Raw genomic sequence first — 18,302 nt, 5'->3', positions numbered from 1 at the left:
AAGAAATTACAGTTAAAATGTTGTTGTAATTGGACAAAAAGAAAAGTAGCTGTGAGCAAATATATCCTTAAGGTGGCCATAAGTAATGCCGTCACCCTACAGCAGAATCTCTAGTCCTGTCTATGATGACATTCTGAGATGTCTTCCTGTTCATAAACATGCTAATTCCAAGAGTTTTTCGATGTTTGAAAGGAACTGAATCTCTGACTAGAATGGTATTTTAATAAATTTTAATATTGAAGTCAATTTGTTCAATGTGTAGGTCAATATTGAAATATCAATTTCAATATTCTCTTCAATATTGAAAGTTTTATTTTAATGTCACTTTGAAATGTTATTTTTGCCATAATTTGCCTAGTGTGTAGACAGCTTAAGTGGCGTGAAATAGCGGCCCACCGCACGAGCCGTGATATTCCACTCAACAGCCTGATCACTGCAGTGAATTCGCGGGCTTTTTTTCGGTCCGGAGAATTTCATTGAAAGCGGAACTCCCTGTAGAGAGAGGAAATCTGTGCAACTCTACTTTATAACTTGTTCTGACAAATCAACTTTAGAGTATTTGTTTAACGTCTTAAAATTTATTTATTCCGTATTCCCCGTATTCGTTAGCATAAAATGAGCCCTTTATCATCATAAAAGAAGCCCTTCATCAGCGTTAAAGAGTTAAGATAAAATTATTTGATAATATTCCAGAATGTGTCTTTGCTAAGATGTACTCACCAGATGGCTCTGATGTTCAACAATCAGCTGTTTTCTGCCAGAAAAACATAAACATAAAGTCCCCCTATAAGAAATGGATCCAGCCACGGATGACAGACCGGATATTTCCATGAGTGCCCATGGAAATAACCACTGGAGATCCCTTAGCTTTCCACCTGGATTCTTACCCCTGGTGTTCCGCATGGAATAAGGACGGAAATTTCCCTTTATATGGGTGGAAAACACCAGGGTTAATCCAGTGGTTTTCCCTTTGAGATATACCACGGGTAGACTCCCATGGAATCCGTGCGGAATACCAGTGGAAATTTCCAGCAGCAATATCCAGTGGTAGTCCATGGGGTTTCCCAAGGGATTTTTCAGTGATACCCCCGGAAATTTCCACTGGTAATCCTCTGGTTTTCCACCATGGTTATATGAGTGGAATGACAGTGGAAATTTCCAGGGTGATGAGTGGATATCACCATGGGTAGTCCAAGGGTTTTCCCGTAGAAAGTTCCAGGTGGAAAATTCCATCTTTCAGATGGAAAATCCCAAAGGAATTCATGTGGAGTACCAGTGGAATATTCCAGTGTAAACATCCAGTGGAAGACCCTTGGTTCTCCCACGGTTATATACACTCATACACATGGTAATATCCACTGATAATCCTGTGGTTTCTCACCACGGTTATATGAGTGAAACAACAGTGAAATTTTCCCTGGTGATGGATGGAAATCACCATGGGCACTCCGAAGGTTTTCCCATAGAAACTTCAAAGTGGTGAATTCCTACTTCCAGGTGGAAAATTCCAGAAGAATTTGTGTGGAGCACCATGGAAAGTTCCAGTGTTCTATTTTATTAAAAAAAAAAAAGATTTCACTCTGCGATATGCTATTTTAATATTAATCGAAAGAATTTATCACAACGGTCTCTGTATTTCAAATGTAATCGACGAGTCGATGATGCGTTCGATGAGTAAATAACGCCATTTCAGCGCACGCGCATTGCTCACGGATTTTTCTGGAAGTCGTGGTGAATTGGTTCTTGTGCAGTTATTTGTGAAAAAAATACAATTAAAACTTTGAAAAACCAGTGACAAAAGTGTGCGGGATGAACAATAGAACTAGTTAAATAAAGTGACACGGTTTTCAATGCGAAATAAAGAAATTTAGTGCGCGAAACACAAAAAAATCATCTTCTCCGTCTCATTCTTTGTGTTGACAAGGTAAGACGCCATTTAGAAAAGAAAATACCGTCAAATCAACTTTGAGTCACAAGTTTTTCTTGAATATTTTCCAAATTAGTTGAGATATTTGAATATCCAGTGGGTAATACCGCCACCGAGGCTGGTAGATACCCATGGAAATTGCGTGACGCGCCAATGCAAAATTACAATGTACTTCTACAGGGGAATCCAGGGGGATAAAGGGTGGATTTCACCAAGTGGACGCATGGAACATTCCATTCTGTTACCAATGGAATTTCCATTGGATCGCGCCGGATTTTTCTTATAGGGCCGCCAAAAGTTAGCTTCTGTTTACAGCTGAAATTCCTTAAGAAAAACACTAAATTTTTAAAGTTTTATCGCAAAATTTCCAGTAATAATGAACGCACTGATGACGAGCCCCACTCAGAGAATAGTAAGGCGAACAAAACTCTCAGACTCCCCTGATGTTTTACGTGATATGTTGCGACAGGTAAGCGACGACAAGGATTACTATTTCGCATTATTCTTGAAATTCACGCTTCCAGAAATGCCGAATCAGGATGAAACAGGCACGTGCACATGCCTTCAATGCCAACAGAAACCTCACAGAGAATGACGAGGTAAGGAAATCCCACAAGAAGAGAGAAAAGAAGTGCTAATGATGGTTTCAGGTGTTGATGACATCGATCTTCCGGGATGAAATAACGGAGCTGGACAAGGATATTGAAGTGCATGAGACTACAATCCGGGAATTGATGAATGAAGCTGACCAGTGGCTGTTTGAAGAGACAGTAAGGGCAGATGAAGCCCTAATTTCCGAGTACCAAAGCAATTCCTTGCAAGTATTTTGTCCAATTTGCCAAAAGAACCTCCTGAAGCAGGAGGCAAGCGTGATTTCCTGCACCTGTGGCGTTCGGTGAGTAACTTATAATCGATCCTCCTTGCACGAGAAAATGACTTTTTGCTTTTAGGTTCCTCTTTGAAAGTGGCCTGGAAAGATTTCATGAGATCCTTCAGATCAAGGTGACCTATCATGAAACATTCTGTGAGAGGATCCTTCAGTTCTTCACAGAACCCAAACCCGATCCTGGATTCTTTTCCCTCTCAGGGATCTGCAATGACTGTGAATATATGACGACAATCGTTCTGTAATTTTTTTATGTATGTAAATTTCTATTTTTGTGAAATGTTCCTGAAAATGCTGAAAATCATGGAAAAAATACCTCGGGGATGAAATTTATTTAATAAATTACTTGTTTTAAGTTTTTTTTCTTTATTCTCTGCTTTATTTTCTCAATATTATTTTATAAATAGATTTTGTTCATAAATTTTACTACCTGGGAGGACAATCAACAGACATGTCTTAGGAAATCAACATCAACCAAAAGTCATTTTTTATAGGGGGTTCCATAGATGGCTCTGCTCTCCACAAAAAATGTCAAATAAAGGCAAATCGTCAGCAAGCTAAAAATGCGCTGCTTCGTATTTTTCGCTATCACAAGGAATTCTGCTCGAAAAACTCATTGATAAATTGAGAAATCGCGAGAATAACATTGAAAGGAGATGAAAATTGTGTTTTAACAGTGAATTGTCATGGATTTAGTGGAGAAATCAGTGGTGAAAAGTGCGGTCTGTGAATGAAAAAGCAAAGTGAACTGTGTGACTGACAGCTGAGATGGAGAAGATTTGAGGATGAGGTATTGCTCGAGATATTTCGCGATATAAGCAGCTGATAAGGAAGATACTGTGGTCGGAAGTGGTGTAATATGCTCAGCATGAGTATGTCGTTTAAATTTGGTAGTGGCGAGTCGAAGAAGGATCGCGAAACGATCCATTCGGGGCAGTTTATGGTGTCGCAATTTGAGGCGGAGGCCCAGGAAGATTGGGATGATGAGGAAATGCCCGATCCGGATAAGCCCAATGAGACAATCACCGTCAATACATGCACAGATATCCAGCGATATGTTCCACGCACAATACGTTTGGCATCCAGGAATCAGGAACTATCCATCGAGACATCCCTCACGAAACTCTTCAACTGCATGAAGCTTGCCTACAGGTAATCTCTAGCTAGCCCATTCCCCCACATTTAGCTTCCTCCTCCTCCCCCCAGCATACTGACCCGAGAAAATGCTCAAGAAGTCTATTACATAATACACTAGCTCACATCTCAGTTCAATTGCTATTAGAGGCGCCAATTATTGCCTCTCACATTGCCAAGCATGTGAACTTCCTGGAATCTGGTGGCCCCTTGAAAGTCCACAAGACTTTGAGACCCATCGATTGGCCACCGATATTGATTAATGTGCCCCTCCCGGGGAGTATATAATATTGCCAATATCGCATAGAGAGAGAGTTGGTTTTTTATTTGATAGATTGCGAGGTTATCAATGGAGTGTGGCTCACACAAAAATAATAAAATGAAATATCACAACATTCTCCAATTCTCCTCCATTTGGACCTTTTTCTGCACAGCCACAAAATTCTTCTCGAGCTGTGACGGACCCTGCCCAGAGAAATGCATCCTCCAATGTTTCTGGAATGCAACAATGCAACTTTTATTCTCATTAACGCATTTCAGCGAGAGAAGCAACTTTCAAATAAAACCCAAAATGCCTAGGGAATTTCCTACTAAATGTTTCTTTTCTTCTGCCCATTGAGACGTTTTGGCTCTTTCTCAATTTATTCATTCGTTTAGTAGCGAGGGAGGGTAAAAATGTTTGTAGTAAATAGACGAAATAGACAGACAAAATGCTCTGCGTCCAAACAATTAACACAGAGAATGAGACAATAGATAAAAATAAGTTTAGATAAAAAACTAATAATCTGCAAATTATTATTAATCATAGTCCATCCGTTTATATAAAGGAAAATAAATTGGTTTATTTTAATTAAAAAAGTTCTTATACTTCTTTAACCCTTTAAGGACGATTGGAACACCGGTGTCCCATAAAATAAATATTTTTTTCTAACTACCTAAAGTTATTTTTCCTTATGTCTGTACATAATTGTAAAGTAGGAGGTTGAAGGAATCTAGAATGTTTTTTGCAAGTCTCTAGCTATTTGCTATGTAGTAGGGTGAATGGTGGAAAGCGAGACACTTAAGAAAAAATTTAATTTCAAATGCATTTTTAAACTGAATAAATAATTATTTTTTACCATTTTTTTGTACCATGGGATTCTTTGACAAATATTTTAACAGAATCTTAACAGTTGTTATTAAATATTGCAACCGAATAATCGGAAAATTGACGGAAATTAAAAAATAACACATTTTGAAAAGATGGAAAAAAATTTGGAAAGTTGGACAAAAACTTTTGGAAAGTTGGACAAAAACTTTTGGAAAGTTGGACATAGTGATATTAATGACAAAATATCATACAAAATATGTAGAAAATCAAATGATGAGGGTTATCTCTGTATACTTGCACATTTGATGGTTATGCTAATCCCTCCTTTATGTCCGGGTAACAGTTAAGGAACGCTAATTACCAAGAACTTCCTGGACGTCCAACCAAAAAGAGGTTCTGTAAATTTCACAGACGCCTCGCGCTGTCCAGCAGTTATAGTTTTCAAGCAGATGCAACTTTTTAACAGATTTGGATACCTAATCCGGCCAGGATCTTTTCCACTTGCTTTCGGAGTTCTGTAGAGGCTCCTATTTGTTTTTCTCCAGGTGTTTTTGAGATATTTACTATCCAATTCGGAATCTGGAAATCTTTGCAGCCTTTTCCAGGAGATTTTCTCCTTATCAGCTGCTAACTGCTGTTGCAACTATTTCTCCGGATACTTAAGGATCTTTGTTCTTGTTAACATTATTTCACTGCACAAAACCACCAAATTCTTTCACAAAATCAACTTGTCCAAGATTTCATAAAACTTGTTTTGAAAGCAACACGAAATTAAATCACTTTTCTCTCCTTTTTAAATGTAATATTTCACAAATATTTTTTATTCACCTTTTAAATGGATGTATGTCCTTCGATTTTCACTGCGGACTTAACAATATTTCACAAATTATGCCGAAAAATTAAACAAAACATTTTGATATTCTCCTAGCAACTTCCATAAGAAACAGAGAAAATGACAACTACCGTGTGAAGGTTATGAATATCACGCATGCAATACACTTTTTAAATTCTTCATGCAAGTCACTCTTTGATTGTTTAATAACGACTTTTGATTTTTAACTTCTAAAATAATCATAAAATTAGGTTTAATAATCTTTTTATCGAAAATTGAAATATTTAAATGATTTATTATCAAGTTTTTAAGGAGGTGTCTCACATTCCACATTGCTTTGTCCAACTTTCCAAACTGTCTCGCTTTAGGCCAATTACCCTAAATATTTAAGCTCAAAAATGTCGAATTTTTAAATTCTCAAATTTATAATAGCCGTACTCACTATGGCGCTGTTATCTTGTAATATCGTTATCTCGTTATGTTCTCGTAATGTATTTTATAAATGAAAAATTATAACAAGATAACAGATTACGGAGATTACGAGATAACAACGCCATAGTGATTACGGCTAATTTATTTTATTTATTTTTTATACTTCCAATTTTTTTAAGCAAAACCCTTTTGGCAATAAAGACTACAATACTCATGCGTATAATATTTTTCATTAAAGCGAAAAATATTATTCATTGGTATTGTCAGAAAAATTTATTAAGTTTTGGGCTATTTTTGTCCCTATCGTTCATAGAAGCACAAAATACACCGAAGCAGACTCTATAGGACTTTCGAAGGTTAGATGTAAAATTTATCATTGATTATGATTTTCAGTTTAAATTTTATTGTTGATTTTCAGTCCGTAAAAAGTGTCTCGTTGTTAAAGGGTTAAAAGTACTTTCGCATCATTTACCATTTGCCGGTTCTCAACCGATTTGAACCGATTTATAAGTCACTCAAAAGGTCCGCCATAACAGTTTAAATATAGTAATAGACTCAATTTTCACACATAAATTACTTATCTGTTCACACCAGGTTCATTACCGGTTCACAACCGATTGAAACCAAATTTATAAATTACTGAAAACATTGCCCAAAATACCTGGATAATTTACCTATTTAGAAATAATCTGTGTTAAGTAAATCGTTCTGTGATACTTCCCAGAGAATATTCAAACCAGATATCTGAATGTAAAGACTGAGAAATAATATATCCGGTGAAAAAGAATCCATTTTCCAGATATCACTTCTTTATTCACGAGATTGGTAACTAATCTTTCTTTTACACAACTTTTAAAGCAAAATGATAATTAAATTCGAAAGATAAATGCAGACTTCTTAACTTTAAACTCCAATTGATGCTCCAAATGATGATTTGACTTGACAAACTTGACAATCTCTTTAGTACTCAAAAACAATATAGTTCTAAAAAATTACTTCGGACGATTTCCGCCAGAGCGTATGGTGTTCTTCGCCAATACCTTTGGAATAATATACTTGAATTTCTGATAAAAAATAGTTATCGGTTATGAACCGGTTCATTAGCGATTCAGGAGGGGAATTCTGTAACGCTCTGGCAATGCCATATGACAAATTAGGTTCGAATCTTAGAAGAGCTTTTTCGAAAATGCGATTCTGTAGCCGTGACATTGCCATTTCAGCTCACGTGACATTGTCAGAAGTCACATATTTGAGATTTCTGGCAATTTAAATGACAATGAATTTTGTTAAACAAATCAACCAAGATGTCCTGTATTTTCATAAATTCTTCAAGTAAAGGGATTTCATTAAAAATTCAATGAATTGCATTTTCAAACTCATGATATGGCAAAAAAAGCTCGAATGGCATTTTCAGGTTTCGCACTCACGCGTGACAATACCTCGAATATTACAGAATTCCCCTACAGGTTTATCTGAAAGTCCAAGACCTTTTCCCAACGAGTCCGAACATTAACTCCATTTGATTGATAAATAAGTTCTCTAGAGCCTTTTAAATAATTTTATATTTGGATATTAAGTACTAAAATATTAAACTATGAAATGTTCTCGATCTTGACTAATAAGGAGAAGATAGGTTTGTGCAATCAGAACAAACTTTGAAATAAATCAAAATAATGCCTCAAAGACCTGTACAAACTGATACCATTATTTGCTGCTCGAACTTAAAGAGACAGCAATTAGATAATCCACTTTTTTCATCTGTCACCGTCCTGGAGTTTAAACGGTAAAAGATATCAACTTCCGATCTTTGGTTTTCCTTCAATAAAGAACAATATCTTCAGACGTGTTTTTTTCCCTCACACCCCCCGTCTGTCTACCCCTCCAAAACCTAGTTTTTTTTGTCGAAAACGGCTCCTACGATTTCTTTTATTTTTGGATATGTTTTGGAGGTAGTCTAGGTAAACATTACGTCTAAACATGCCTCTGACCTAGAAAAATCGCCATCTTGAATTATTGAAGGTTAAAATTTTTACTATACTTTAGGGGGTTTCTTTTTCAATCGATTTAGTTAAATCTAGATTTTTTGTAAAGTCCTTGAAATCAATAATGAATCGGTTAAATATGCGTAACTGACTTATCTTTCTCGTATTTTTATTTTCTAGAATGATCATTTCTTTACCAATTTTTGATTTTGAAATGCTTTAGTGATTTACTAATCAATTATATTTCTAGTAGATCAATAAAAATACCAAAAGATCATGCGAAAAACTAATTCACGGAGAGCTCTATCTCGTGAGTTCGAGCATTCCGCAAAGCTGAGACGCTTTGTCATCTCTCCTTTGTCAAAAATCTCAATTTGACATTTCTCTGAATAAGAGGCGCTTTCCTGCAGAAAAAAAGCAATTTTTGAAGGAAAATGACTCAAAAAGTATGAATTCTAAAACCTTTTATTCTGTTACAATTTTGTGAAAAAAGACAAAAAATAAATTAAAGAAAATATTATTTTTTCAAGAAACAATTGATTTTTTTGTTAAAACTATTCCAAAAGGGTTGATTGAAAACTTGAAAAGTAGTTCATCATCTTTTTTTTTCTCCCACATAATACCTAATAAATTATGTTCTCTACACACTGGAGAAATTTATGCCCATATTGAAGCAAATTGCGTGGGAAAAATTTCAAAATTTTCTTCAAAAATGACAAATATGGACATAAATTTCTCTAGTGCCTTTAAAGATGATTAAAAATTATAGACACAACTATAAGTAATATCATTCATTTTGTATGTAATATCGTACAACATCAATTTTGCCATTTGAGTGCTTTTCAGGCTTTTCCTAAATTATCGCTAAGTTGTTCCTTTTTTATTCCTTCAAGCATTATACAAACCAGAATTTGTAAAAGTCACACCTTGTGAAATTTTGGGAAACAAAAAAGTGAACGATATTAGAAACAAATAACCTCCTTGGTGAACACTTGAAAAAATGTCTATTTTTTTTTTTCAATAAAAGCTTAATTTGCCTGGGGAAATCTCAGTATAAATCTGCAGGACCAACATTCTAAACATAAAATAATATATCATTCAACGAATATTTAACTTTTGCTTATTAAAAATATTAATTTGTTCTTTACCTGAACTGAGGAAGATTGTAAGCAAGAATTTGTCCAAAATCAATAATTATCAAATCAATAATATTTAAAGAAAAACGCTTTTAAATATTCAAAAACAATTCCATAATTTTAATAAATTTAATGTGCGAAGTTTCACTATTTCGCTGAAAGTGGACGATATTTTATTACAAGCTGTCCGAAATATTTCCCTATTTCCCTAGAAAAAAAAGATTTGCTTTTTTTATTTTTTAACCAAATAATTTTTATATTCTTAAGAATTTTAAATTCATATTTTATTAGTTTCTATCTAAATTGATCACTTCTAGAATTTTAATTTATACAAATCCCTATTTAAATTTAAATAAGTTCCCTGAATTCCATTAAACAATGAAAGTTTATTTATGTAAATTTCTAAACCCATTTATTTGCTTATCGAAGTAACTAGGTTTAGGTAATTAATGTTGTGTTATTTTTATTATGCAATTTGGGAAAAATTGTAGAGCACGAATAAAACGAAAAGAGTACCTAAATTCAGTGAATAAAATATTTTGAAAAACTCTTTGGGTATTGGAGAGAGATCTGAAAAAAAATGATCTAAAAATTTATTTAAATTTCCTGTAACTAACATAAATTTACGCTGTTGATTTAATATCAGACATATCATATACAGCAGATCAAGCTCATTTATTGATGATGGCAATGCATACAATGTATCGCAAGCATTCCAAACGCAAACAAGCACATCATGCAGAGATGTTTGAGCCACTGAATTAGCATTTTTAGAGTGCGGGGACAGATTCGCTGCTGGGAGATGTTCTGAAAGTGTTTACAATACTAGTGGACACTCTTCTGGCTTATAATTGTGAGAAGGAGGCACGTCCAATATGAAGGAGACAAGCCTCCAAATATATCGCACAAATTGATCGCGCACCTCGCAAAACAAACCACTCACACATTCCACATTTTATTATCATTTTCATACCGGAACAATGAAAAATATAAATGAGTGTTTTCGCTTGGTTCTGCTTCAATTTTTATTTTATAACCTTAATATCATCTCTGTCAACATTGGTATACAATGGAGGCTACGTTTATGGCCATAATGAACATGTTATTTGTTTAAAAGTTTGATTACAAAGAAATGGGCTAGTATATTACGGGCTTCAGACCTTCTGCACGACATACGTATATACACCTTAAGCCGACAAATAGCTTAACGTAAATCTAATCAAAATAATGATTTGACTAAATCCTCATGAGTATCCCAATAAGCCGTTTCTTAAAGCCGAGAAACGGGCATAGAGGAACGCCTTCGTGCAAGCAATATTTTTCAGATATCCCTTATTATTTCACCTTATACATTGCTTATAGTATTGTCAGTGCCATGTCACGAGGAATCAAGTGCAGTGAACCTAACTATATTCAAATCGAACACCTTTAACACCAGAAAAATGTTTGGTGACCTAAAAATCGAGATCGTATTCGAAACGATTCGAACCCGGTGCACCTGCATCATAACGCGAGTGCTCTACCATTTGGCCCATTGAGTGCCCAAGGAATAGAGATGTGAATTTTTAAAATTCGTAAATCTTAATTGTCCCATTTGTCCGTTTTAAACTAAAACAGATTGTGATTAAAATGAGTTTAAAATTGAATATTTGAACTGTTATCTGAAATTTCTCTCCAAAACGGACAAAACAAAAAAAGGTTTTGGTCAAAATGTTTGTTAGAACGCAAGTTATTTTCTCTTTCATTTTTAAACTAGGACAAGTGTACCAAATTCCGGCCAGATTGTAATTTCGGCCACTTTTTTGTTCCTCATTTTTTTATGAATTTATAGTTTTTTGCACTCTCTAGAGATTATACATTGCAAAAAATAACAAAAAAATGTCGCTTAGATGAAAGAAATAATGTGAAAAATACTTTGAAAGAATTCCGAAAAGGCAAGAAACTATGAGAATGAAGGTTGCCGAAATAGTCCACCAAAGTTACGTCTACATTTTTATTTATTCTAAAATATATAAAGAATAATTTTAGAAAAAATAAAGACAATAAACTGTCTACAAGGTTCCAAGCAACACTCCTTAAAAAGGGGTAACAAGAAATCAATTTGTATTAAAAACATTAAAAATATTACATTTCAATCTTGAGACTTTGACGCTTGCATGCAACTATGCCGAAATTTGATACACTAACCGTACTATTCGTGAATTGAAGGACTTAGGATGGAAGGACATTCCTTTGTCCAATAAACTTAGTAGAGGTATTGAAGGTGTTCCCATTTTCAAGAATCACTTTAGGAATAAAAGAAACCAGTAGGGGAATTCTGTAATTTTCGTGGCATTGTCACGCGTGAGTTCGAAACCTGGCAATGCCAATCGAGTTTTTTTTTTTGTCTTATCATATGAGTTCGAAAATGCAATTCACTGATTTTTTAATGAAATGCCTTAGTGATATTATGCAAATACAGTCTGCCTTGGTTGATTTAACCACATTCATTGTCATTTTAATTGCCAGAAATCTCAAATATGTGACTTCTGATAATGTCACGTGAGCTGAAATAGCAATGCTACGGTTACATAGAATCGCATTTTCGAAAAACCTCTCCTGAGATTTAAACCCAATGTGTCATATGGCATTGCCAGAGCGTTACATGCAATGCCATATGACAAATTGGGTTCGAATCTTAGTAGAGCTTTTTCGAAAATGCGATTCTATAGTCGTGACATTACCATTTCAGCTCACGTGGCATTGTCAGATATTTGGGTCACATATTTGAGATTTCTGGCAATTCAAATGACAATGAATTTTGTTAAACAAATCAACCAAGACGTACTGTATTTTCATAAAATCATCAAGTAAAGGGATTTCATTAAAAAATCAATGAATTGCATTTTCGAACTCATATGATATGACAAAAAAATCTCGATTGGCATTGTCAGGTTTCGAACTCCCGCGTGACAATGCCACGAAAATTATAGAATTCCCCTCCAGGTAATCCTAAGGGGAATGTAGGCATGGTTCGAACACAGTGAACTTTCAAACGATTCGAATTTTCTCTTTGTTTTCAAAAAGCTGCTTTACCATTTCTCATGTCATCTCATGAGGTTAATAATTACCTATCTTATGGCTAAGAAATGGCGAACTAGCTCTTTGCAAACAAAGACAAAAATTCACATCACTGCAACCTTTCACATTCATTCTTAATGAAAAGAGAGTGGTAACCGATATGCCAGAGTTCTAACGTTATAGCTTTGTCCATTAACACAAAAGTTACGAAATCGAGAACCTTGTTGTTTTTCCTGTTTTTCCAATCTCCATCCTGGAACCCAAAAGTTCCAGGATGTAGATTTTGGTGAGGACAGTCGCATTCGTGGCTTCAACGAGTCTCAGAATCTGATTCAAACTTAAGGGGTTACATGGGTCTCTCAGGTCAAAAAATAGGCTTTTTTTCTGATAATAATTTATTGTGCAGAAAATATTTTAGAAATTCCAACTTTTGGTATATGAAAGAGCACTCGTCTAGTTAACGAGAGGTCTCCAGTTCGATTCTGGGTGGAGGCAGAAATTTTTCCTATCTCCACTGAGAAAAAACTGGATGATTTGAGTGTCATTTGCTCTGATTGACGATTTCTCTGTATATAAATACAATTAACATTGAACTAAAGTTCGTAAAAATTATCACAATGAAAGAGTAACTTTAGAACAAAATTAAAAAAAAAATAATTTGAAAATTCGACCGTTGGTTGCCGATTTTCGGAACCATTTCTCAAAAAAATGAATTCTAGACCTTCGGGAACTGGGTTAAACCCCTATAGGGGAAAGTCGTCTGCCTTTAAATGCAGCAGCCTTCAAATGTTGCGATTTTTTCGTTGTTCTCAAAAGCATAAATTATATTCTATTAACTATTAGGTAGCTATCCATCATCCTCACAAATCATCAAAAAATGGAGAGCCTAGCTCCTATTTCCTAGATGCTAGATCAAAAGAAATGAAAATGAGCTCTAAAAACTGTAATTTTGATGTTCTACAAATCATGTGATTTTTCATAGTAAAAATCATTTTACAAATAAATCTTCCATTGTGACACATAGAAGGTTAATCAGGCTTAATATTTCTGTTAATACATTTTTGTTCAGATGACACAATTTTTGTGGGTGGCAAAAATTTGCAAATATCACCCTGCAGCAGCCTTTAAATGCTAATGTCGTGTGCCTTTAAATCCTATCTTTCCATACATCAAAACATGTGAAATCGAACTCCTACTTTTCTCTGACGAACGTCATAAAAATACTTATAACCTGCTATCTTGCTCCGGCAAGGATGTTTCAAGTTGACAATTGTCAACTTCAATGGCTTTTTCTTCCAAATTTTCAAGTGCAAAACAGTGCTTCAGAAAAATGTGAAGAAAAGTTATTGTTTAATGTCTTTTGGCTGCAGTGATGATTTTAGTGAGTGCGTTAGGCTTCAATCTAATCATTTATAGCCCATTTAGTTTTATTGATTCAATATTCTCAGTGAAAAAAAAACATTTAAAGGCAGCTGACTCGCGTTTAAAGGCAGACTATGCCAGCTGCCTTCATACAAATCGACATCACTTTTTCAATTTCCTCAGAAGGAAAAACTGAGAACTTGCAAGTGCTAAATGAGGTAATCATATACGCCGATTGAAGAAGAGAATTTTTTGGTATAGTAGAAAAAAATCCATTTTGTGGATTCTTCAGAAAAAAATCTTAAATTTGGAGCTCCATTTTTCGTTTGAAGGCAGACGACTTTCCCCTACTAAATACCGCATTAAGTTGTTCAAAAATGGAACACTTAGGAGATGGCTTATATATACAATATTAGCCATAATCTATTCCAATACCTTATAGTGCTTCTTTTGTAAGTCAATCGTTGTTACTAGCGAACTTGATGACGTTCACTTCTTTTTTTAATTAATGGTAAAACTTGTCTCATTTCCATATTTATTATAAAGTTTTCCGTTTGACTCTGGCTCTGTGTGTGATATATAGAAACAAAGAAATGTCATACTCTTCTGCCAGGCAAAACTTATCTTTTCTCAAAAAATAAAACCATAAAAAGATCATAAAATTTTTTATCACTTCACTATTGATATAATTTTTTTTTCTTCGGTATATAGGAAATTTATTCAAAATACGACTCTTTGACATCCAAGGACTTGTTTGATCTTCACAATTTGATAATTTGATCACTAGTCTCAAGTCAGTTGATTTGAACGCCATACTAAGAAGTTTTTTTTTGCTCAGTTGCTCCTGGATTAAAAGTCTATTTATTTAATAATCTTGAGATAAAACTGGTGAATTCTTCTCAATAAAAGTTGTTAATTTTTTTTTTGTTTTTGAAGTGAGTGAAGAAAAAAAGTCATTTAATACACCTGGTTAATGTCTAATATGAGTCTAATGACCTTTTTATTTTGTGCCAGAGAACTTTATGAGATGAAGTTGTTAAAATAATTAAAATACTGAGTGTATTGTTGTGACACTTAATAAAATACTTGGTTATCTTTTTTTTATCAGGATGACACTTCAGTTTCAAAATAGATAATGTTTCATTTTTTTTATTGATAAATTCGCACTCAAATCAAATTGTTTTTTTTTTATCATAGGTTGTTTGTGCAGTTAAAGCTTTCTTTTATCAGTTAAATCCTTTTTATTGTCCATACTTGAAGAGATACAATTGACAAATAAATAAAATTGAAAAGTTTCATAAAAAAATATTTTAAAAAAAATTATCGTTATTTATTATATACAATTTCCAATTGATATACAAAAATTTAAAGAGCTTTTAAATCAATAAAGTCACACCTTATTGTGTGACTTTCAAGAAGTTTTTATTTACCCAACAACAGGTGAAGTGCACTATCTTGAGTGTCAAACAATGTCAATGAAATTTTAAGTAAAAGGATGAAAAAGAGCAAATGAAGCAAACCAAAAATATTTTTCAATGTTAAACGAATTTGCAGAAACTTTATTTCACTTTCAACTCACTCGAAAAAAAAATCGTGCAAATAAACTTCCAAATTGATAAACAATTTTTTTTTTCGTCACTCAGTAAAACATGATCATATTCCTGGTTTCTGTCTACTGTTTGTCTTTCAAATACCCAGCACACTCCATGCAAAACGCGACGGCAAAAGAAATTTATTTAAAAGAAAAAAAAATATTGCAACTTTAGCGTAAATTCACTCAAGTGTCTTTCTGTTTTTTCGCATCATTTCTGATGCAATTGAAGATAATGCATTACAACTTTTTATGAGGGAGATATTTAGAATCTATTAAGACTCTGTAGTTGTATGACCTTGTAGTAGTGTAATCTGAAAATTTAGTATTTACTTAAACTATTTCAATAAGTTATCAACTCTATTTCTCAACTTTCATTTTATCTCTCTCAACAAGCGGCAATTAGGAGATATTCTTAAATGTAATATCAATTGCGTAGAAGTTTATTTCTATTTATTGTTCTAAATCGTGTTTGTTTGTTTTTTTTTACGGTCCCATATTTTCTCATTTAAACAATGTGCTGGTAATTCCTGGATAAATTCAGATGTTTAACAGTTGTTTGGTATTTCGACGAATATCTGATTACCAAATTTGTCAGAAATTTTTATTAAAAAGAATCCCAGATAAATTGCTCAGTAAAATTATTTTCCTTTTCTCTATTAAAATTAATTGAATGGTTTTCATAAGATTGAAAAAATAGTTGTCTAGACCAAAAAAATCATATTACTGATTATTATGATTACAAAGGGGAATATGTGAATTTCATTTGGAGTTTAAATTCCAACACCCTTATCAAGATATACATAAAATAAACATTTTAAAACTTTTCTCTTTTGAATTGTTACCAGCTTTTGTTCCACGATTTGTTTAACCCTTTAAGGACGATTGGAACACCGGTGTCCCATAAAGAATTTTTTTTTTCTTGACTACTACCTAAAGTTATTTTTTCTTATGTTCGTACGTAATTGCAAAGTAGAAGGTTGAAGGAATCTAGGATATTTTTTGCAAGTCTAGTCTACAGCTATTTGCTATTATAGTAAATTTTTAAGCTAAAAAATCACGAATTTTTAAATTCTCAAATTGAAAATTGATTTTAATTATTTTTTATACTTACAATTTTTTTAAGCCAAATCGTTTTGGAATAAGAAACTACAATACTCAAACATAATATTTTTCATTAAAGTGAAAATTATCTGTCATTGGTATCGTCAGAAAAAAAATTTAAATTTTTGGGCTATTTTTGTCCCTATCGTTCATAGAGGCAAAAAATTCACCAATTCAGACTCTGTTGGCTTTTCGAAGGTATGTAAGACGTTTCACAAGTTTTGTTTTTATCGGTTTGATTTTTATTGCTGATTTTCGGTCAACGAAAACTGCCTCGTTGTTAAAGGGTTAAGAAGTCTAAGAAAAACTATTTTTTCTGCTTAAATAATTGTAGTGCTTACTCCTCAATTTTTTTTTTAATTTTAAAGCAATATACTTCTTGAATTATAAAATTTTATATCCTCAAGAAGTCGAACGCGCAGACTAATTTTCATAATTTTTTGAGAAGTCGACTCTTCGGGATATTACTAGACATTACTACACTGAATATCTTATATGGGCTTCAGATCTAAGCCTTAGCCATGAGCCATATATTTTTCTTATTAGTCAAAAATTTTTGGAAAATTTTGACAGAAATGGATTATTAAAAAGAATTAATCTATTTGCATCAGAAGAAAAAATTAAATTGATTGCTATTTAGGATTTTGAAACCTTCAGAAACTAGGCTAAACCTCTAGTCTAAAGACAGTCTTAGAGCTCAGGGCTCAGGGCTCAGGGCTCTGCGGATCCTATAAACTTCTTAAACTAAATACAGTAGATTCTCTTATATTCGGGCATTTGGATCCAAAATTTCAATCGAATTAGAGAAAATTTCGGACGACAAACTTTTTGATGCAACGATTTTTATTCATATGCATGCACGTATTGAGTGTACGTACTCAAATACATTGTAAATAACATGAAAATCATATCAAAACTAAGTCAAACCATGGAAAATTTCAGCTCATTTGCTTCATTTGATAATCATAATCAAACTTGAAAAATATCAACAGACTTTTTTCGAATTTAACTGCTACCCAAATTAAAAAGTAGCCTGATATTAAAAGAGGCGAATAAGCGAGAGTTTACTGTACCTTTTCAAAACATCCAAATTTAACCAAATCGGTTAAAAAAAGATCCCTCCAAAGTTATTGACCTTTCAAAATTACGAATTTTCCAGTCAGAGATATGTTTGAACTAATTGTTTCGCTGGACTACCTCTAAAACATATCCAAAAATCATTGAAAAAACATGGTTCTGGTGGGGATGGATGGGACAGGGGGGAAATAAAAATCATAATGATCCCTGGGTCAACTTATGGTGGGGTCCCCCGAAGATCAGAAGTTCGGATCTCTTACCGCTTGGCCTCTAGATGTGTAACAATGTTACGGACAGAAAAAGAATATTTAAAACAGATAGGGTAAGTGTACCAAATTTCGGCCAGCTTGCAATTCCGGTCACGTTTTTTGTTCCTCGAATTTCCATGAAGTTTTAGATTTTACGTACTCTAGAGAATATACAATGCAAGAAAATAACAAAGATTATCGCTTCGAAGAGCAAGATGATCTGATAAACACATTGGAAGAATTCCCGAAGGGCAAGGAAGTATGAGAATGAAGGTGGCCGGAATAGACCACCAATGCTATGTCTACATTTTTATTCATTTTCAAATGCATTAAGAATGATTTTAGAGAAAATAAAGACAATAAACTGTCTATAAGGTTCCGAATAACACTTTTTAAAAAGAAGTAACAAAAAAAATCAATTTGTATTAATAATATTACATT

The 18,302-nt window shown here is 33.6% G+C and overlaps 2 protein-coding genes across 2 annotated transcripts in view; both read left to right on the top strand.

Annotated features, from left to right (window-relative positions):
• The first annotated feature begins 2,216 nt into the window (after positions 1-2,216).
• LOC129805728 (RIP-like protein) lies at positions 2,217-3,168 on the top strand. The gene is made up of 4 exons (XM_055853841.1): positions 2,217-2,396; positions 2,452-2,526; positions 2,578-2,822; positions 2,878-3,168. Exons 1-4 carry the CDS (start codon positions 2,304-2,306, stop codon positions 3,056-3,058), a joined length of 594 nt encoding a protein of 197 aa, XP_055709816.1. The 5' UTR covers positions 2,217-2,303; the 3' UTR covers positions 3,059-3,168.
• A 163-nt stretch (positions 3,169-3,331) lies between these two features.
• Positions 3,332-18,302, top strand: part of LOC129805692 (MLX-interacting protein) — a 39,477-nt gene continuing 24,506 nt past the window's right edge. The window contains exon 1 of the mRNA XM_055853775.1: positions 3,332-3,965. Coding sequence (XP_055709750.1) covers positions 3,673-3,965 — 293 coding nt within the window. The 5' untranslated portion in view covers positions 3,332-3,672. The remainder of the gene's footprint in view (positions 3,966-18,302) is intronic.

The sequence above is a fragment of the Phlebotomus papatasi genome, chromosome 3 (genome assembly GCF_024763615.1).
Source record: "Phlebotomus papatasi isolate M1 chromosome 3, Ppap_2.1, whole genome shotgun sequence".
Taxonomy (NCBI): domain Eukaryota; kingdom Metazoa; phylum Arthropoda; class Insecta; order Diptera; family Psychodidae; genus Phlebotomus; species Phlebotomus papatasi.
Note: the sequence above shows the minus strand (reverse complement) of the source record. Positions and strands in the feature narration are given on the sequence as shown.

Bases quoted from the DNA above. Each gene is read 5' to 3' on its own strand.
- LOC129805728 (XM_055853841.1), top strand. From the start codon at position 2,304: ATGAACGCACTGATGACGAGCCCCACTCAGAGAATAGTAAGGCGAACA. The intron at 2,397-2,451 runs GTAAGCGACGAC...TCACGCTTCCAG, and splicing joins TACGTGATATGTTGCGACAG to AAATGCCGAATCAGGATGAA. The intron at 2,823-2,877 runs GTGAGTAACTTA...TTTTGCTTTTAG, and splicing joins TCCTGCACCTGTGGCGTTCG to GTTCCTCTTTGAAAGTGGCC.